This window comes from Onychomys torridus, chromosome 5 (assembly GCF_903995425.1).
Source record: "Onychomys torridus chromosome 5, mOncTor1.1, whole genome shotgun sequence".
NCBI lineage: Eukaryota > Metazoa > Chordata > Mammalia > Rodentia > Cricetidae > Onychomys > Onychomys torridus.
In genome coordinates, this window is record NC_050447.1 from 115,854,706 (window position 1) to 115,877,617 (window position 22,912).

Here is a 22,912-nt window from a genome sequence, read left to right on the forward strand (position 1 = left end):
GTCTTCACTACCCGTCATGATTCTACACACTACACTGTGCTAGTTGTCACTTCTGCTTGGTCCATACTAGGTGGGGGAAGGTTGCAGAAAACACACACTAGGGTGTGACTTGATTATCATCATAGCTTTTGTAAGCACATCTCTAAAGTCTTATGCCTACAAGTCTTCCCTGGGAATGTGGTAAAAAGGATGTCAAACCAGGCTAACCCGAGGAACCCAACCAAAGCTGCTTTTCATGATTGAGATAATCCTGCTGCGTTCAGAAAAGAGAAGTGCATTTAGGCATTTTGAAGATCTGACCACGCAGAGAACAGAAAGAGGAAGTGTGAAACCCAGCTGGCCTTCTGTATTTCTCTCCAGAAAATAGCTCACAGTTTTAATTGCCCACCTCATTTGGCAGCTCAAAAGGAAAGTGGAGGTGCACCAAACCCTACTGGAGCAGCCTTCAGGATTAGAACATACGCCACACCTTGGAGAGCCTGGGAGACAGGAGAATCATTTTAAATGCAAATTAAATTGAGGGGGTAGCAGCAAAGAACACATAAAAGACGGTAAAACAAAACCTTTCAATTTTCTTAAATTAGCAGGCTAATGTGTTCTGAAGAGCAGCCCCACTCAGATCCCATCTTGGGGGGTAGCATTCCATCACAATATAAAACCGGCAGATCCATCATTTTTCCCTCCACTCTGTGCTCTTGACTGGAGATTGAAGGGAAAATTAGAAGCTGTTCATTTGGGCTCGCAGGCTCAGCAGCCCTGCTAGCAGCCCTGCTAGCAGCCCTGCTCAGCTTGCTTTCTGCTCTCCCCCGGCATCCTGTTGAAGGAGGGCAAGAGCTGGTAAGTGACTGTCTTCTAACTTTGACAATCTTCCCTGCGTGTGTCTCTCTGGCTACCTTGCCTTTGCGGGGCTAGGGGCTCGTCTCCCTTAAAATCTGTGTTATAAGCGTCTTTCAAAATCTGGGAAATTTCAGACAGCCTTTTAAGCTGTTTCTAGGGACTGATTCACAGAAGGAAAGAGTTATTTTCAGTCTAGATGCTGGTGACTGTTTCTGTGTATTAATTATAATGGAAATGTTGAACGTGCTGCCCAATTAAATGGCCTTTCTTCATCATTCAACCCCATTCAGCAATAAGGTAAGAACAGGTGCCCAACATGGTCTAGACAACTTAGCCTTCTCCACTGTTTAATCATTCACCATGTTATTCTGTTCTAACTGCAAAGCAGACTGGAATTTGAGATTGTGAAAATAGATTATTGAACCATAATTCTGATTTTTAAATAAGTATAAGATTTCTCTGCTTAAGATATGGGTGAATAGGCTGTGAATGGCCCTGGATGATGTAAAATCTCCATGTAGGTTTTGATGGTTCCCTGCCTAAGTTTTACATGGGAAAGTGGTAATTTCCTTCCTTCGCAGAGGAGAGAGTGGAGGGGCTGAAGCTGGCGTCACCTTCTGTTGCTAAGGTAACATGTTCTGGCCATTTTATCTGATAGAGCGAGTCCAGTGGACAGAATACATTATTCATCACTGATCTAATCAGATAATCAAAACTGTTTACTTTCGCTGGGAATATTTAGTAAGATCAAAGGCAGCTGGTTAAAACTGCTCATTTGGACTATCCACAGCTCTTGGTTTTACGGGGTTTTTTGCAGTAAGTATAATTTGCTGTTAGGATACCTTTGGCTATTTTTTAAAAAGTTTCCTTTTACCAGGCTTGGCTTCTTAGATGAGAGTGTGTTGTCTTAGAAAACAAGTGATTTAGCCTCCTGATTTAAAGGAAATTGTCTTACTCCTCCTTAAAAATATAATAGTGCAGCAATAGAGGTATCTTATTTGTGCCAATATCAGGGGGAAATTCCATGGGCTCCATGCGAAGGGGCTGGCTGGTTTTCATCCCGGGCTAGTGCATGCTATGGGAAACATTGCAAGGCTGTGGTGTTTGTCGCCGCTGCTCAAACCACAGTTCTGTCTGTACCAAAGCAGCCTATACTGGGCATAGGCAGATGAGCTGGTAGTGCTGTATAGACTGCTGATGGGAACTGCTGAAGAGTAAGGAATTCCAGGTATTTGTGGAGCAAACAAGCCAGACTGTATTGCAAGGTCTCTAGGAGAGGAGGCTCAGGTTCCCAGGGGATTCTCTTACTAGAAGGGACATCAGAAGCCCCTGGATCAATAGAAGAGCAACCTGCAGGATGGATGGCACCTTCTAATGCCATTTATCAGGCAGACTTTTAAAAACTTAAAGTAGATGAATTTAAAAGTATACCTTTTGTCAGCTAATATCCAGCAGAGAGAAAACAGTATATTACCTCTTTTTAACCTGGATCATTGTTGTTTTTTTTTTCTTTTTTTTCTTCAAAGTAGAATATATTATTTTTAATCAGTGTTAACTAAAGGTTGCATCTTCTCATACAATACAAAGGCTCCGGCAATGGGGGCTTTGAAATTAAAAATGTCAGTCAAATGTTGGCATATGATAATAGAGTACTCTTTTTTTTTTTTTTTTAAATTAAAGAACAGACATACTTGACAGCCTGAATACTGTAGGTTTTTTTTCTCTCTCTCTATAGATATCTACGTGATTAGCTTCTCTCAAAATTCTGTTTTGAACATCGATAGTATGGATTATCCCAAAATGGATTATTTTCTGGACGTTGAGTCTGCTCATAGGCTCTTGGATGTGGAGTCAGCACAGAGATTCTTCTACAGCCAAGGAGCTCAAGGTAACAAATGGAGGAGAGGGAAACCCCCACCCACCCTTGGGCTGCTTTGCTATAAACAGTTCAGCATCAGCTGTAACAGCTTAAGCTCTATCTTAAAAGTTGATCAAATAATATTTCCAAATAGATAACATTTACTAAACGGCTGGTGGAATTTCAGAATGGACTAAATAAATGCACTCATCTTGGGGGTGTTAACAAGTGTTGGGTGTATACCTCTGAGGGCTAGGTTAGAAAATGAGTCCCACCTCCTTGAGTCCGGAGGTTAAGCCTAAGAGGACTAAGGGATGTATTCCCCATACAAAATTGTAGGCAGGCAGCTATTGCACTGCTGGAGATCCTCGGGCACCCTGACCTAGCTGAGTGCCCTCCGGCTGGATTATGGGCTTCTGAGATAAGTGTGGCACTTGTGTAACTGCCTGATCTATTCTCGAGATCTTGGTTGCTGCCTGGAGAACCCTCAGTGCACGTTCAAGGGTTCCCCCACACACACACCTTTTGTGAAGTGTGGCAGTCTGTATGTTTTCATTACCTAGTTCAAGGTAGTTGATTAGGCTCTCACATGCTAGCTCTTCTGTCCCAGGTTCCATTTAGAATGTTTACCATCGGTAAAGTAACAAAAGAATCCCAAGTGTTTCATCCTCTTGATGGGTAGGAGATTTTAAAAAAGAAAATCAGAGTTTGTGTTTTTCATAACATTTTAAAGATGTTCAGTCAAATGATGGTTATGCCCCAGAGCATGCAGGGGACACACTGAAAAGGAGGACAGTGGTCCTATTTAAACAGGACAGAAGCTGAGTTCTTGGAAGTCACAAAAGCAGAGATGAGAAGGAGATACACTGTGCTGTAATCTGGCATCTTTCACTGTTGCACGACAGGGAACTCATCTTGGGCACTGATAATAATCTCCCTGGTTTTCCCAAGTGCTCTTAAGAATTGTTTGTGCATTGCTTGTGGCTTCCAGAAACTTTGAGGGCTTGTGAGCCTCCTTTTCTATTTTCTGGGTGTGAGCCTGTGCTCTGAAAGTCAAGAGGGGCTGGATATTATCTGCAGGATTTGTTTGGGTGGGCAGACTCAGCAGCATAGCTTGATTTGGCAAAAAATGATACCATGGCAAATTCCCATCCTCTAAGAGGAGGGTGACAGCATCTCTACTCTCTGCCACTTTAAGAGGTCTGAGAATGTTGCTAGGAAAAAGAGTGAGAGGCTAGTTAACTTCTCCAGTTTGTTCTGGATCTACAAGTAGGTTGGTGGCTAGAAGCAGATGTGGAGCTAGAAGAGAGAGAAAAGAGGGTCTTCCACCCTATCATGAGACCTGACTTTTTACATGTCCACATCTGCCCCAGTGCATTCCATTCTGAGTCTGGTTCCATGGCAGGTTCACCCACCTGAGCTTCAGAGAAAGAAAGGAAGTAGCAGTTGACTGTGGAGGGTAAAGCTGTCTGTTCACTTTTTCTTGAAGATGATGGACTCTTGGCTTTTATGGAAGGAAAGCAGGCAGGGTGTGTAGGAGGCTTGAAGATTACAAGGCAGCCTGGCAGCTACAGCAGATGGAGCTCTGGGGGTGGAGTGGTCAGGACTGTCACCAGCAGTGACGGAGGTTTAGACTCCAGAGTTGGAATAACTGGGTGACACATGGGAGGTGGCAGCATAAGCTATGGCTTCTCCTTTGGGTCACGTGTGCCTGTGGGTGAGGATGATGCTAACCCAATCTAGGAATCCTAGATTTGCAGAAGTGAGAGTGGGCTCCCCAGACATCAGCTAGGCCAGGATCCCCAAATCAGAAATCTAGGTGTGTCTGAGGTCTCGGAGTTTGCAGTTAAACTGGAGTGTCAGCAATGGTGACAAAGCCAGCCTCCCTCCCTAGGGACTGGTATTTAAAACTCAATTAATACAGTCCTTTGCAAAATGGTAACAGTGACAGATTTCTAAGTTGATAAGCTCATTAATGAGGCAAGGTTTGAAAGGGCTTAAAACAACGTCTGCCATATAAAGCACTGTGCATCAGCAAATCAATAAAATAGATATTCCATGTTAAAGGCCTTCCTTTCTCTGATTGAGAGTCCACAAGACAGCTAAGGCTTTGCAAATAAGAAATCTTAACTTACAGTAATTCAATGTCCTGTTTCTAGTGAAAGACAAGCATACACACATGCATTCACACACACACACACACACACACACACACACACACACACACAGAATGTTCAGTAAATATAATCACTAAGATTTTGTGTCTTGTCCCAGAAAAACTTACAATAGGACAAACTTCAAAAATGGTAAAAGTGCCGGGTGGTGGTGGCACACACCTTTAATCCCAGCACCTGGAAGGCAGAGCCAGGTGGATCTCTGTGAGTTCGAGGCCAGCCTGGGCTACCAAGTGAGTTCCAGGAAAGGCACAAAGCTACACAGGGAAACCCTGGCTCGAAAAAAAATCAAAAAAATAAAAGGTAAAAGTATGCTGTGATGTATCCCCACACACACGTACACACTGTTTCACTTTATCTGAAAACATGGTCCCAGGTCCCCCAACACCTTGGACCATCACCATGGAGTCTCCTGCTCTCAGGAGCTCTGCCTCCACTGTAACTTGAAACTTTTAACCGCAGTGCCTGCCCCACCCCCCACACCTGGCTCACTTGCAGCAGCTTCTGTCCACACTGTATGGGTGCTGGGTCTTCCCAAGACATCAAATCCCTAGGCCTTCTGAAAGATTCCACATAAATGGCGAGTGGGTGAAGGCTGAACAATTGAATCCATGTCAAGTCTCTGAGGACCAGGGCAAGGAGGGGAATGTGAGGGCTGCTTCAAAGGCGTGTAGAGCAAAGAGGGTTAATCTCACTCCAGGCAGCTCCCTCGATCCCCCAGTCTAGCCCAGCACAGAGCACTATGAGGAAGGTCTGAAAGCCTGGAGGTGATGCCCTTCTGAAATGGTCTAACTGGGAGTTTCACACAGAGTTCACAATCTAGAGCTCAGGTTCCATAAACTTGATTGGCTAGGCTGTTGTGTTTATTGACTTTGTCATTTATCCATGTGGCTATTGCTATAGATTGAACAAGAGTTCTCAGAGATAGAAATCCTTTAAGGAGGAAAGAAAAAAATCTGAGGGTTCCTCTTCCTCCTTTTCTGTGTGATTTACTTTTTTGTATATACTATTTATAAATTTCTAGAAAACAACACCTTCTAAATCAATTATAGACAAAAAAAATGTCTATCTAAAGCAATAGTTTTAGAAGTATGTTTATGACCCACTCATAGATATTTTTGTTTAATTTTTCTTGGAAAATGAAAATGTCCTGTTCTGAAATAGAGGAGGGTATTCTAGCTAGTGAACAAAAGAAGAGTCTAGGAAGATTGCTTAAAGGGAGTGTAAAAAGAAGTCTCCAACTTTTCAAAGTACTTTTAGAAGTCCCTGAGACTTGTCAAGTCTGTTTCTGCTAATGAAACAGCCTGTTTTCTCCAACATCCGTTTCTCTTTGGTGTTGAATGCAAGATAGGAAAGATTAGCTGACTGGGAATTCTGCTATCCAGAGCATGATGTGTTGTGAGGACCAGGGTGGGGGCAGCAAAGCCCACAGGCCTCCTGGTTGTTCCCTGGAGGCACATGATGCTCCCCTGGTTAGTTTGGGAGTTCTTCACCCTCAGAAAATCCCGACAACATGGAGGGAACTCTGTGGAGGCCAACTGTAACACAAAAGGAATATTCTAGAAACCAGAAGTGCATATGACTTCAAAGATCAGACGGGTCACACCATGTGGCATATTTCAGGTTGGCCCATCATTAGGTTCCCACCCCAGCTTCTGTGATTTTATAGTTTCCAGATGAACTGAAAGGGACATCATTAAAAGTGTAATAAAATGAATAACATGGGATTTTCTGGTTGAAATGAACATCAGGCAAGCTCTTCTCTAAGCTAAATGAAATAGAATCTGAATGGCTAAGTCTCTAGAACACCAGTTTCCAACAGGCTTCTGGGTTATTCCACTATGATGGGTCATCTCAGAGTGTTTTCTACACAATTGGTGTTAAAGTTTAAAAAGAAAGCATTGTATCTTGTATAAATTAGAAACACCCCAGGAAATTTCACAAGGTCCTCCATAACTGAAGACCCACTGCAGCCATAATCATAATCTCTAAAGGGCAATGCCCCAAAAAGAATCTTTTTAATTGCTTCCAATGGACAATCAGAGCTGAGATCTGAAGGCTGACTATTTTATATAGATTCATAGTATATCTTGGTCTTATCACATCCTATAGCTATTTTATTTTTATTTTATTGTGGGGAGAGGTAAGTACTGGGGATTGAAACCAGGGCAAGTACTTCACCATTAAACTATGTATACAAAATCCATTCTCCTGTGGCTATTTTTGCCTGAATACCTTTCTTAGCCACACACATATACAGTTGAGTGTTATGAACTATCCTATGTTATAACTATTTCCTATCAGCAATGGAGGAGATAGATAGCACAGGCAAGCACTCCACCACCGAGCCACTCACTTAACCCCCATGGTCATCTCTTTTAAATGGGTTCAAACCATCAAAAGTGGCAAATAGACATCAAGAAATGAACACAAATCAGAGACTGCACTTGATGTATTCCTTGCATGTATTCATCCTCAATAAAACACAGGGAAATGAGAATTGCAGTTATGCACATGTTGCATACAAGAACGTTTAAGATTGAGGGCTGTGGCGGTAACTTGGAAAGTGCTTGTCATACAGGTCTGAGGACACGTGTGTACATGAGGACACAGGGCTCCTATCATTGGGATAGGATCTCGGGCTTGCTGCACAGACAACCTTGCCTAATTTCTGAGTTCCAGGGCTTAGTGAGAGACTAAGTCTCAAAAACTGCCAATGTAAATGATGCCTAAGAAACAGCAACCAAGTTTGACATCTGACATCCTCAATCACATGCATATATATGTGAACACACATACACGCACAGGTACAATTTAAGATTGATAGATTGAAGATTCTTGAAATTTAGATAGCATTTAGATCCATTTAGATATCAGCAAAGTTAGGATCTGAAGTATGCTCAACTGCAAAGCCCAAGCTATTTTAAATATTGCAGTGTTCCTTGGTAGAAAGCGGTGCCTTTTCAGCTGGCCAGGTGATCACATCAACCAAGGAAATGAATGAGGGTAATGCTGATGACCAGATCACCTTCCCAAGTGGGGAAACTGAGGTTCTGAGCGATTCTATTCCATGCCCCAAACACACGGCTTCTAATGGGAGGCTGGAGGGGGAGCGTGATCTCTTGCCTCACTCAAGTTCTTTCCACTATACGACAGCTACTGCTTCTTCTCTTTTTAACTTGAAGACCATCAGCATCCCTGAACATTTAAATTACCTTCATCACGTTAAAAGTCAGTTGACTAAAGGCCCCAGACAGTCCCATTTATGGCTCCCGATGACAGTCCCCTCTCTCATCGTTTACATGCCTCCTGGCACTTGAAGCCATTGACACTTGTCACACAGGGCCTTCCCTCTTGACTGCATTGTCTTGTTCAACAAAGGGAAATGCCACTTTTGACAACTGATGAATGCCACGGCAAGCTTCTCAGATTCTCTTGAAGTTGTTTCAGGAATAGAGAAAAAGTCACTGAAACCCCTGCCAGCCCTTTCACCTTGCCAGTCGCCCCATCTCCACCTTTTGTTAAGTGCTCCTCTCCCTCCCCCACAAAATCCCCCAGCCACCATTGGCTTTTGAATCTCCAGCTTTCAGTTGAATGCACTCGAACCATCTAACCTTTATACCTCTGGGATTTCTTAGCATGGTTCCAAGAGACAAAGACATTTGTTATCACTCAATTAGTTGCAAGCCATGAACAACAGTTAATTAACAATAGCATTTTCCCTTTTCTGAGCTTAAGGTGAAACCTAGCTTCAGCATCACCAAACAGTGAGTTTTGGCTGGTGTTTCTAGTCTCTGTCATAGTACAGGATTCCATTTTTATTCCATACCATACCCCTCCACTCACTTGGTATAGCCACTCGTGAAAATCGCAGTCTTTCTAAAGGCTTGGGTTCTTCACAGAAATGGTTGGCTATCCAGAAACCCCAGGGAGGTTGAAGGATTAAATAAGGCCTGGGCGGTGGGGGAGAAATCTCGTCAGTCAGTCATTAATACTATCCTTTTATTTAAATATCTCTCTCTCTCTCTCTCTCTCTCTCTCTCTCTCTCTCTCTCTCTATCATTTAGTTACTAATACTGCTGTTTGCTACTCAAATGCCTTCTATCTATCTCAAGTTCAGTGGTCTCCTTAAATATCACTTTGTTGGGCAGTGTCTTCCTTGGTATAAAAGAGACCATTACAATTTATTAAATGCCTCTACTGACCTGGTGGAACAAGGATCCTTCAGTCTAAACTTTCAAGGAAAAACCAGATTCAGAGAAAAGGCTTCCAGATATGGAAAACACTGCTCCTCCCACCCCCCAGTTCCTTTAAAGTCCTAAAGTCTTCAGTTGGAAATGGAAAGCACTTAAGACTGAAGGCAGGGTGCGTAAAAAGAACAATGGGCAGGATTAAGATGTAGAAAAGGAAGTGAAGTCCTCAACTCAAATGTATCTGTTGTAAAACAAAATAAATCCTTTAAAGAATCAAAAGAGAAAGGGACATATTATAAGGAAAATTTATATATTATTAAACAAGTATAGACTTTGAAACCAGATTTCCAGAGATAATGAAGATTTTAATGCATAATTGTCTATAGTGACTGAGTTTTCTTCTGTCTGGAAGTAGTTATGAAGCAGGTGAACCCTGTGTTTCCCTGTGATGAACTTACCTGAGACCAAATCAAAGGATGCTCTGACTGTATTCAGAAACCGAGTTCTGAGCTTTCCCTGAATTCCGTTAACCTCTACTGCCCAGTCCAGGCCTTACACACTTTGACCAACTGATCCTCAGTACATCCACCATTCACAATCCCGTTTCCAACCAGACACAATAGAAGAAACTGTAGAGACCCACCAAAGTCACCTGCTGGAAATACACTGTGAGAACAGCTCGCAGGGTGCAGGCCATGTATTTAAGAGTCTTACTCGTTCATCTAGTAGCAGGCCATGCTCTTTCTCCATCCTTGTCCCCTGAGACCTCAGCTGTGGTTCTTTCCTGAAGCTGGAGGTCTGGTTTTCTGGTTTTCTCCAGAAAGACTATGGTATAAACAATGACCACAAGTCAATCAATCCAGTGCCCATTTAAGGCATGGCTGTCACGTGGATTATAACCTTCTACATCATACTAACACCTTCCTGTCTGCCCCTTAGAATCCTGCTAGCTAGTGCCAACACGATGATATCAGTCACATCTTCCCACAAAGTGATTCCTTCCTGTGTTTTACTTGGTTCGTTATCCAGGTGACTTGGTTCGTTATCCAGGTAACTTAAACGCTAACTTCTAGACCCCATCTCAGAGAAGGGTTTCATATGAAAACATTACAAAATCCTTTTGTGGTGCTCAGATCATCATCCTCAACAAATTCCTGTTGGGGCTGGGCTGGGGTGGGAATTTGTTCTTTGTGAGCCTAGCAAGGAAGTTGCATGCTGTGCTTCACTCATGGATGGCAAAGCAATGACCAAGCCTGCCCTCCTGACCTCCCACATGTTCCATTTTAAACCTCTAATTGCTCACACCCAGGCTCTCCCAACCTGTGTTTAATACAGAGAACATTGTGTATGAAGGAGAGAATGAAAGCAGATAAAGAGAGGAAATATATAGACAGCCAGTCTTCCAGTCCCACAGATTAGAGGGCCATGCAGTCCAGCCCCAGCTTCTGAGCATGCCTTTGGAACACCACAGCCCTGCTCACAAAGGAGCTTTTGTGGAGGCCCTTGATATTTGGGGTACCTTGCTCCTAGTAGCCATCTGTCTTAACACATATTGAAGTTTATATTTCCTGTGTAGAGCAGAGGGTGAGAGGAAGAGAGAATCCGAGATAATGAGGCACAGAAAGGAAGAAAATGACATGAAAATACAAGACAACACTTCCAATCAATTAATAACTCCCACTATCACATACGGCATATGAAAGAGTAGATTAAAATGCAGCCCACACTCAGCTAGCATCAGCCATGACCCAATTAGCATAAACAATTCACAGGTGCTAGGGGATGAATTCTCACTCCTCATTTGCCCAAACAAATCTGTTTTCTCAAAAAAAAAATTATTTTTTTAAAGAAAGAAACCCTGCAGAACCACCCTCTGTGACTGTACAGCAGAGGGAAGGAGGGGAGACTAGCACACCAAACCTAGCTTATAGTTGGTACCATTTTCAATATGTTCAATAATTTCCCCGTGAGCCATTAGACACACAGACTTGAGCAAAACTCCTGAATGTACATTGATATGTTAAACTGGGACTTCGAAGTACTGTGTCTAAATATAGAAATGATCCTCAAGATCTATTTGTTTCTCAATCAGAAGAGCAAAATCAGGATACTATCAAAGCCTTTGGAAAAAAAAAACACATAGAGCCAATTAACTCTGTTTAAGTCTATGAAACTATTCAGTTTATATATTTACTTCCTGTCCCTTTTGGATGCATTGGAATATTACAATGATAGCACATAATAATCTATGAAAGGAATCAAATAGTCCCCCACCTTGACTACAAACTGTCATTGTGTTTTAGAATTTTGTCATTACCCTCCCACAGTCCTGAGCTCAAACAGTGACTTCTACTTCCTAGCTTGGTCATTAGACCAAGAATTTAGTCTCTTTTGCTTCCCTTCTGCATTCCCAGTGCAAATGATAATCAGGTCAAGAGTTCTCAACCCAAATGGCATTTGGAGGATTAAATGAAACAAAATAGCACTTTGCAAACTGTGGTACAACATGTGATTTTCAGAAAAAAGCAGGTACTCTCTTATAATGATAGTGTATTTATTCTGTTGTGCTCTAGGAAATTTTAAATAAAAATACACCATTGAAACAGGAAAGTATATGGCCAGCACTGCATTTTTGTTGACTGTGGCTGAGGAAAAGCAACACACGGAAATAAGCAGAACAATAGGCAATGAATTAAGATCATTTACTGAAAAACATTGGCTAGAAGCACAAACAGCACCTAGTCCTTCCAAAAGGCATAAAAGTACTATAGGAAGACGAAGTTTCTAAGCAGCGAACAAATAAATGTAGAAAATTAAAATATTAAGCACCTAATACCCATATAATTAATGTCACTCTTATATTAAACCCCCTTTAATTTTATCATACCTCAAAAGAAAGTGGTGAGGCTGCATCTCTCCAAGAGAGATCCCACCCCATCCCATCTCTTCTTGAATGTTGTTTATTTCTAATTCAAATTTCTAAGCACTTTGGAAATGTGAGACAGTCTGAAAATAGAAAAATAGGAGGAGGGGTGCAGGAGCAATGGCTCAATGGTTAAGAGCATTTGCTGCAGTTACAGAGGACCTGGGTTCAGTGCCCAGAATCCACATGGTGGCTCGTAACTATAGCAGCCAACAATTTCCCATAACTCCTGTTCCAGGGGAATCAGATACCCTCTTCTGATTTCTGTGGGAACAGCGCATGCACACAGTGTACTTTCATACATTCAGAGAACACACACACACACACACACACACACACACACACACACACACACATCAATAAATCTTTAAAAAAAACACAAAATAAGAAAAATTATAGAATTGATGTTGAAACAAAATTACTAACAGATTCCAAAAGACTCCTCTGTGTGGTTCTGATGTTGGGCAATATTAGCCACCTGTCCATTTATTAGGATTTTACACCAAAAACTAGCACATCAGAAATGCCAGTGTGTTTCCAAGTTGACAGTCGAGATGTGATGCCTGGTAACGTACATTTCAGTTGGACTGAGTGAGGACAGTGAAGCATCTTCTAGGTGGTGTGAAGTGACATGTGATAGGGCATGGGCATCTGGAGAGAGGGATCAGTTAGAGTCCTGTGTTTATTACAAGGGGCATAGATGGAGAGGTCACAGTGCAAAGACACAGTCTCAGAAGAGACTAGATGAGTAGGCAGATATCCAAGTGCTCAAGACTTTGTTTGCTGAACTAAGGAATTCCAAAGCAGATATTGGGTCTAATAAAGAGCACAGAATAGTAGGGATCTGTGCTCAAACGTGTTATCACGAAGCTCCCAGACCTGAGGACTGATGAGGGAGAAAGACTGAAGCCTGGGGAACCACTGGCTACTGCAGTGATGCAAACATGACTGAGCTGCAAACAAACTGACTGGATTCATAAGAGAAAGGGATCTGGAATCATAGAGAAGATTCTCCCTATATGTGTGATAGCAAGACAGATGGATACTGTATGTATCCAGTGTGGTATGTCAAGACATTCTTGGATATTACCTTTGGATATTAGAAGTTATTCACTGAAAGATGGATTATAAGAAGAGAGCCAACATGGAGGAAATTAGTTTAGAATGTACTGAATTTAGAGAGTGTGTTGGATCTAGTAACACATGTAATCATCAATATGAAGTAAGTTCTACAGACACAAATCTTGGTATAGAGGCCTCAGAAAGCAATCCAAAATACTCAGTATGGCACAATAGTTCTTGAAAATTATTTATTGACATCTTTTGCATGTGTTTCTGAGTTATATTTCTTCTGAATCTTAATCTTTCCTTTCATATTATTTAGAGGACTGGGAGATAATCAGGAAACACTCTAAATTACAACTTGGACTATAAACACAACATTTTCTCTGTATCACTAATATCAAAAATTAATAGCCTATTTTAAATACTTATATGAAGCAAAGGTTTATAGTTGCCAAGACAATTTCAAATTCTGTATTGGGTTTTCATCTGAAGAAATGTTCTGAGTTAGCACAGAGATGACCATCTAAGAAATAAGTCCCCAAAATAACTCAAAACAAATTCATTCACTGTGTAGAACTGTGGCTTGTCACAGGACACTGAAGAGGAAGAGAAAAAGAGGTTTTGCTGCAGCTGGTTAAAAATAGGCCTTACTTTTCTTGTGGACCAATGTAGCAAGATCTTTTGCTTAGTTAATTAAACAGTTTGGTGACTAAGTTGGCCAGAGAAGATGGCACTTACCTTAGACAGATCTTATCTTATCTTTGAAAAGCCAGACCACACTGCAAATACCTTACAAGGATGACTTCTACATTGAACCCATAACCCAAGTTCAAGAGCCTGGATATGTACACTGAGGTTGCAAAGGAAAACAAAGGAGAAGAGACCTCACAATGTAACCGGGCCTTTATTGTCTCAATGGACCCACAAAGGGGAAATTTCTGGAGTATTTTTATTACACCATTTTTCAGATGATCAAGTAACTTTTCCAGGCCCCACAGCTGTGCAAATAAAGTCATAATTAAAACCTTAAACCTTTTGATACTCCCCACCACATCTTCTAGGTCAATGTTCTATGGTTGAGCATATTTACCTGTGCAGATAGTATGAGCAGACAAATAGAATTTAGAGTGTTCACATAGTTCATGTTCAAAGGCAGAATGCCTCAAGAGCTGTGTAAGAATGTGATGCCACAGTCATTTTATGTAGTTATACTGCAGGGAGAGCTCTCTACAGGGACAATTAATCTTTCTTTCTTAGGAATCTATCACAGAGGGAGGAGAGACCTCTGTACTTAAGTTTGAATTAGACAGGAAACCTTCCTAAGTCTCCATGGAAATTTCTTAAAACACTCATAATTCATTTTTTCTTCTCACTACCAAATGTAGTGCATAATAGTTATAGAAAATACAGACCATCAAGCCAAACCAAACTCAAGCATCACCTAAAATAGGTGCTCCTACAGTCTGTGCATATGCTTACATTTCTTTCATGCACATAAACACACAGTTGTGTATGCTTTTATTCTAAATGAAGGTCCACAGATTACCTTTAATTTCTCTATTTTAACTTAAAAATTAATAATTGTTGATTCTCACGGTGAATTAATAATCAGACACAGTTTGAAGGAAGGGAGAGAGGTCCATTGTACTTTAGTTTTGCCCCAAAAGCAACTTTGCCAGCTGGACTGTGTCCCTGAATCAGTTCTTCTGTTATTTACTAGACAGAGTGGCTGACTAATACCCTGTGATCTGATTACCATCAGCAGCCCATCTGTAGACACAACAGAATGCAAATAAAATATCCACCTAATCTGCCCTGGGTGGGTCTTCCCTCCAACTCATCCATCAAAGAAAGTCTGTGGTCCCTGACTTGCCAACAGCATTCTTCTTGTTCAAGAACACACCAGCAGCTACCAGGTCTTTCTAGTGTCTTACTCAACAGTGTAATTATGGCAATGATAGAACATTAAAGCCTAAAGATGCTATATTCAACTGGCTCGTCTTACAGATGATAAAGCTAAGCCTTGGGGAAGAAAGGAAACACAAGCATTGCTTATTAATATCTAATATATACCAGAAGCTATGCATGCATATTTCACTCAAAACTACAAACTTGTCACTAGTTAGATATTATTGCCCCAAATCAGATGAAATTAAAGCTTAGAAGGAAAAATATATCTAAAATCAACTATAATGCCAGGATTCAAACATAAGTCTTCCCAGCTGTGTAGTTTCCTACATTCCTAGGGACTAGATGGTTGGGGGTGGAGAGCAGTGGGTATTTAACTAGTTAGCACAGATGGATTGTGGCAGAGGAGTTCGACAAAACCCAGGATCCCAGTGCCTAGGCTGACTATCCTAGTCAGGTTCCTGTTGCAGTGATAGACACTTTAATCAAAATCATGCTTGGAAGAAGGGATCTATTTGATGGTACATCATATAGTTCACCATGAGATGAAGTCAGGGCAGGAACTCAAGGCAGGAACCTGGGGGCAGGAACTGAAGCAGAGGCCATGGAAGAACCATGCTTACTGGCTTGCTCTTCTATGGCTAGCTTGACTTGATTATTAATACAACCCAAGGTCACCTGCCCAGGGGTTACATCATCTACAGTGGGTTTTATTCTCCCATATCAATCATTAATTTAAAAACAAACTGCCCCTCAGGCTTGCCAACAGGCCAATATAATAAGGGCATTTTCTCATTTATAGTTCCTTCTTCCCAGATGGCCCTAGCCTGTGTCAAGTTAACAAAAACTAACCAGTACAATGGTGTTCCTATCTCTACATGCTATTGTCTTCTTGCAAAGTGACTCAAATAACTCAAGCAAACAGCCTTTACTTTGAGGTGACTTCCAAATGAGCAAGGCCAGCAGTTGGCTGCATGAGACTACTGCCAAGTATGTCACCTTTCTGCACACTAAACATGAATCAGGGGTATGAAAATCTGAAGACTTTAAATTATGTCATTAATTACCACCTCTATTTAAAACCAGCCATGTAGAAAATGCAAAATTGAAACCATAAGACTTGCTGTTACCTATACTGTTGAATGAGACTTGGAAAGTGACATATACACCTTGACTAGGCATGGCCAACATTGAAATAATAGACGCTGCTTAAGCCTCTGCTCAACTCTATTCAACATGCAAAGCCCCAAACACATTTTTCTTTCTGTCTCTAGCATGTTTTAGCAGCCAGCCCCCAGCCACTCTGCACAGTGCCTACTTTAAGAAACCAGGAGGACAGGAAGCAGTGAACATTTGTTGCCCGCCCACCATTTGTCAGGCTCTGTGTTAGGTGTTTTACATTTATTACATAATGTTTTATCCTCTCAAGGCCCAGTGAAAGAGTTCATTTTATTTCTCATTTGCACATAAGGGAACCAAAGCTTAGGGAGCTAGTTTTTTTGTTTGTTTGTTTGTTTGTTTTTGTTTTTTAAATAAGTCTGATAGGCACTAAGCTTTGGAATTATGCCAACGTTTAATTTCACAACTATAGCCTTGCCTTGGACTATCAAGTAATAATAGTATTCCATACTATTAGTCAAAGTTTATCAGGAATATCCTTTGCCAAAGAATTCATAAGGATTATGTGTTTGCATCCTCATGGAGACTGCAGCGGGGGTGCTATGTGGTATCCTAGATTCACAGAGATACTAATTGGTATAAAATCATGAAACTATGAGTATGGGTACAAATGTAGGTACAAATTCAGGAAGGCTGACCTCAGCCCTGTATTTGCTCAGCAGTACTTCCTGTTTTCTGAGTGGAAATACAATATTGTCATCATCTTTCTTATCTGTTCATGCAAAGTGAAAGAAGACATTAAAGGCCACAAGTTCGGCAGAGAGAAACAAAGAGGGCAAAACTAATTCTCCTAGTGGTACAGAAGTGTGGGAGTAAGCATAAAAAATATTTCAGCCACAGAAATTAGGCAGTTTGGACATGCAAAAATGTAAAGAAAAAAAAAACAGAATGATTTTCCCACCAGAAAGAGAAACAGGTTTTGTTAATACGTCTCATGTGAATAAGGACTTTTCAAATTAGGTACAATTTTTCATACAATGAAACAGGCCCTCTGGGAGAGAACTGCCAGGCTGGTGTTAGGGTAGTTAACTAACAGTCTTGCATGCATCTGTATGCAGGCATCAATCCAAGAGAAGATAGGTATCCAAGCCTTAAGGAAGACTCACCAAGTCACTAGAATCATATAGCTATAGAAAGCAGGGTTAGCTCAGTGCCCAAAAGTGGCCTCTTTCTACTTCATGTGGTAGCAAGAGTTTGGACTTTGTGGTTGTCCAGTTCTACTCAATGACTCTAAGGTGGACAACACTGTTCTAAAATCATACAATGGGGAAGATTTGAGATAGCCCTGGTAGAAAGATCACATGTCTAGAACCTGGGAAGAAATGGTAAAAATAAAGCTGCCATCCCTTCTCTGTTATGGACCCTCATAAATTTAGCAGAGAGAAAAGGGAACCAGTGTCAGAAATGTGTGAAATAGACAGCTCCTTTAGTGACAAGCTGAGGAGTGAGGATTAAAAGGCACCAGTGACATTTCTGCATATTCTGAGTTTCTAGAAAAGGCTGTTATGCATAGCAAAGAAAAATGTTCCAGGATCTACATGCTAAATTTAGTGTAACAAAAACCCAGCCATGGTATGTTTTTGTTAAATCTGCTTAAGATGTAGAAATAACTTTGGTGGCCTGGATTGGTATTGCAATTAATGACATCCATGTGCATTGCTCACATTTTGTGTTTTCTATGGGATAATATGCCACAGTGACGTAGTACCAGGTTAAATGGTGAGGTCTAAAATCTCTTACATTTCTACCTCTTGTCAGATATGCCAAGAGGTGAAGTGTGTTTCCTTCACAAAGCCTAGACCCCCAATCTGCTTAAATATATTATACAAGATTAAATTTTAAACAAAATGTCAAGAGCCTTCAATTAATCCAAAACAAAATTCTCTTAATATTATTACTGCTTGTCCACAGACTCAGGGCTTACCTAACAATGATAATTTTTTCATATTTTTTAAGAAAGGATGGGCCCTCATCTCTATCTGACCTCTGGAAATGACTATGTTTTTACTGGATTTATTCTCTTGTCTTTATTATTTCCATAATTTATCTATCATCAATTTATCGCTCATCTATCTATCCATAATCAGTTTAGAGGGATGTGAATGTGTGTGTAGATAATTATTTTATAACTACAGTGCATTTATCAGTCACAGTAATATTTTAACTTAGCCTGCTCTTTGCCTTTCCCTGTAAGCTAACAGGGACTTAAAGCACCCTTCTACTGCAGGACAGAATCCAGGCCAAAGGTCACATCAACCCAAGGTTGTGGTGCAGGACAGCCCAGTCTAGGGTCAGATCTCTTCTGCTTTTTTGAACCTGGAATGTTTCTACAGTTGCCCTTTTTGACATCATCATTTGTGAAACACATGGTTCTTCTTTCTTTCTTTCTTTCTTTCTTTCTTTCTTTCTTTCTTTCTTTCTTTTTTTTTTTTTTTTTTTTTGAGCTGAGGATTGAACCCAGGGCCTTGTGCTTGCCAGGCAAGCACTCTACCACTGAGCTAAATCCCCAACCTCTTCTCTCCCTTTTTAACAGACCACTCCTAATTCAATATTGCCTACTATATTCTCAAGCTTGCTCCTTCTAGGCTAGAATAGTCCAAAGGTAACATTACATTTTTCTCTGGGTGTCATATGTGGAGATACTCAGTATGAATTGTCCTTTACCAGGAGTGGCCATTTTCATTGCCTAGGCAAAATTCTGTTCAGTTTGTACCTGGAAACCAATGGGTGTGGGGGAAGGAACTTTAAAGCATGAAAATCTCCCTGCTCCTCTTCAAGCTTTCCCCTGGATTTAGCACCTCTGTTGGTTTTTTTCCCCTTGATCTTTTCCCCCTTGCTTGATGTTTATAGTAATGGTTACAAAATGATGGTTTTACAACAGCCACCTCCATATTGAGTTAGCTCTCAGCATTCCGCTGGGGAAAATGCAAGAGTCCTTCCTCTTCCTGCACTCATTCATTCATTCATTTATGCATGCATACATGGATAAATGTTTATCAGCTCTCATTCACTTACCATTAAGACTCACAAATGTCTACTTTTACTGTACATCTTTTGTTAGTGGATGTCATAGATTTTCTGTCTCCAAATTATCCCAGGTTGGATGTAAGCCTCTTCAACCTGACTTTTTATTCCTGGGTTTTTCCTGTTTTCATTTTAACATTGATCAAGGCACAAGAACTGCTAGCAATTACTTTATTCCTTGCACACATTCCAATACAGTTACCTCATTATGTTGTCAGAACAGGGTACTTTAAAAAATTAAAGGTATCTAAAAACCTATTTTCAATAATAGAGAAACAGAAAATTAAAAGCTAAACCCACACATAGAAAAATAGAAAATTTTTAAATACATAGATATAAATTTATATGGTACAGAGACACATGCTGGCAAAATACTTATACTTGTAAAAATATTAAAAGTATAGATACTAGAGATAGTTAAGCTAATATCCCCAAATTAATGGTCAAATAAATAATAAAAAAATCACAAGATGTTAGCATAGTGTAATATGAACATTCCCCAAATGGTCTAAGTCATTAATAAATAATTGGCATCCATTTATTTGTTATTAATAGTATGTTTTCACAAACATTTAATACTTATCTTAAAAAATATTGCTCAAATTAACTTGCATATCTTAATTAGCTAGAAGTATTCCATAATATTATTATTTAGTGATAAATGTACACATCTTCATCTCATGAATAAATACAAAATGTGTATAATACAAAGCTTTTTTAGAAGCTTTGCTGAAAAGTATCATTACCACTCAGAATAAGATGGGAAGTTTGTTTTACATCCCAAAGTAAACTATGCTTCTTAGTGGCCTAAAAATGATGTACCTAGGGCACATCAGCCTTTGTCACAGAACTTATCCTTCAGCTTCAAATAAATGGGTACATTCAGTATTTGCTCTTTTAGAAAAATGGATTCTTTTTTTAAACATTAAATCTGTGAGATTCATTAATATATTTACTCATAGCAGTAATCTCTTATTTTTAATGGTGTATGATACTGAAAATATAACAGAACCTAAATTCTAATACTATTTTTATCTATTCTTTGAAAATTTCATATATGTATATAATGTACTTTGATCATATACACCTACTATTACCTCCTTCCAGCTCTCAGCTACTGCCCACCATACTTTTTGTCTTCACAACTTCATATCCTTTTTTTCTTGTTGTTATTGATAATTTCTAGAGTTCAATTAGTGCTGCCCATATGAGCACAGGTGAGAGGCCATACACTGAAGTGTAAGCAGTCTACTACTAACCATATTCTCAGCAAAAGAGATACACTTCCTCCCCAAGCAGCTACCAGTCCTCAATAGCCCCTCCAGTAAGGAATATGTCTGGGAGTCTCTCACTCTCTATGCTGGAATTTTTATTGCCTTAATCTTATGCTGGGAACCACAACTACTGTGAGTCAATCCATACAACAGACACATAATGTTTGGAACTCAACATTCCATGTCTCTCCTCTCCATCTGCCAGTTCACACATTTTTTATGCCCCAACTTCCACAATATTTCCATCTTGAATGGGTGGAGATTAATATAGATGACTATCTGCTATGGAGCATTCACCATTAGTTATACACGGCATTTTGACTACTTATGAGTCTCTACATTAACCACAAACCACTGCACAAAGAAACTTTTCTGACCAAAGTTGAGGGCAACACAAATCTACAAGTTTAAACACAAATATTTAGAAGACAGTTTCACAGCATGATCTCATAGCAAACCCCCAAGAGTAGGTTTTTTCCCTTGGGTCTATGGTTTTTACAGTCATGGGCTACTGAACAGAAATAAAATCCCTCCTATGGGGCAAGCCTCATAGCCAGCCAGAATGCAGTTGTTACTTATATAACCATTGTGTCACTATTACACCAATGGGAATATCATGCCAGGCAGGTCAGTATTGCAGCATGCAGGTCCAGCACTGCATGAGATAATTGATGTATTTTCTCCCCCATCAATTTGTGTCACCTTCTGGTACTACATAAGTTCATCCTTTTCTTCCTATATTACAAAGATATTCTTGTCCAAGTCACAGGACTGTTCGAATGTACGTCTGTTTTTAAGTCTTCTATTATCTATTCACCTTACATTACTTTTATATTCTGTGCTGGCATGACTCTTCATGTCTTATACTATAAATCCTATAAATTCCTACTCATTTGTCAGGATCATGCTGACTAATCTCCCTTTGTATTCCCATGTGCATTTTAGAATCAGTTGTCAATTTTTCTTTAAAAATGCTTAGATTTGTTTGGAATCACATTGAAACTATAGGCCAATTTTAAAAGGCTGATGCCTTAACATTGATTTTCCTTTAAATTTATGAAAGTTATCATAGTATATTAATCCCATTTTATTCAGGTCTTCTTAATTTATGTCCATGAAGTCTCATAGTTTTTATGTAGAATTATTATTCATTTTTGTTAAAAAGTTTTATAGTTATTCATGTATTTCAATGTCATTGTGTATGGTACTTTAAAATTTTTATTTTCAGGACATTGAGATGGCTTGGTGTATAAGGGGGCTTGCCATCAACCCTGACAAGTTGTATTCAATCCCTGGAATACACATGGTGAAAAAAGAAACAACTCACACAGGTTTTCCTCTGACCTCTGGAATCATTGTGGTACCTTGTGCACCTTGGCACAGGCATGTTCAACCCCATAATAAATAAATTAATTAATTAATCAATTAACTAATTAATTAATTAATTTTAATTTAAAATAATACAAATATATCCAGTGATATTGTGAAATTTATTTATTTTTAATACCCTATATGCTCTTAAGGATTCTGTGTATACACAATTATAACAAATATGACTATCAAAATATTTGTTCTTGCTTTCAGATTAATTACATCTTACACTTATTTTGCTTTCCTTATTTATTTATTCAGGACCTCTAGTGTAATACTAAATCCATGTGATGAGATTTTAAAAAGAAGAGTCAACATAGTTGGAACAATTTTTAAAATCTAGCAATTCCCATCTCATCCTTCAAACTAATTCAGTAGGTTCTTCTTGGGGCACATACAAAATCCACAATTTAGTAATGGTGATACACACCTGAAATGCCAGCACTTGGAGGCTGAAGCAGGAGGGTGCTAAGTGTGTCAACAGCCTAGAACACCCAGGAAAACTATATTTCAAAAGAAATAAAGAAACAAAGGTCAAAGCTCACCAGATTCTGATGTTATGGTATTCTAGAAGTACATGCTGAATAATATTTTTAAAGGATAAGTTTTACTTACCTCAAGTACATTCATAGTAAGAATATACTACCCTAATTTTCTTTGTCTTCCTGTCTCCATTCTATTCTGTAGGAGCAATGGATGTATAAAATGTTTCTTTTGAGACCCTAGTATATTACTTGTATTTCTGGCTCCAGTTCTAGAAATAATACGCGTGAAGGTTCTGGAATTTTAACTGTTTGGCTGTAGAAAAGACAAGAAAACATTGTACTTTCCTGGGTCAGCAGACATATTTTAAAAATAAGCAATTACCATTTAAAATTTCTATTTGGCAGTTGTTGAGGTAACAACTGAATTAAGTTCTCTCATATCTACATAGGTCCCCATACAATCATATGGGTGCTGTCACATGATGGAAACAATATGGAGGATAAATTCTACAGAATTTATCTGTGAAATACATGTGAATACTATGAATCAAAAGGGAGACTAGCAGGTAACATATTATTTCCTAAATATAATTATATAACAAAGGAAAATGTCTCTTAAGG

General features: G+C 39.7%; 1 protein-coding gene across 7 annotated transcripts in view; it reads left to right on the forward strand.

Moving 5' to 3' along the window:
* Positions 1–565: 565 nt before the first annotated feature.
* The window catches only part of Phactr1 (phosphatase and actin regulator 1), a 461,344-nt gene continuing 438,997 nt past the window's right edge, over positions 566–22,912 (forward strand). For 2 of the 7 annotated variants that reach the window (XM_036187436.1, XM_036187440.1), the window contains exons 1-2: positions 567–837; positions 2,573–2,725. In XM_036187436.1, the coding sequence (XP_036043329.1) occupies positions 2,623–2,725 (103 nt within the window). In that variant the 5' untranslated portion in view covers positions 567–837; positions 2,573–2,622. Of the gene's footprint in view, positions 838–1,422; positions 1,466–1,519; positions 1,654–1,987; positions 2,066–2,572; positions 2,726–22,912 lie in introns of those variants that run through there. The other 5 variants (XM_036187432.1, XM_036187441.1, XM_036187434.1 and 2 more) reach the window with 5 other exon arrangements.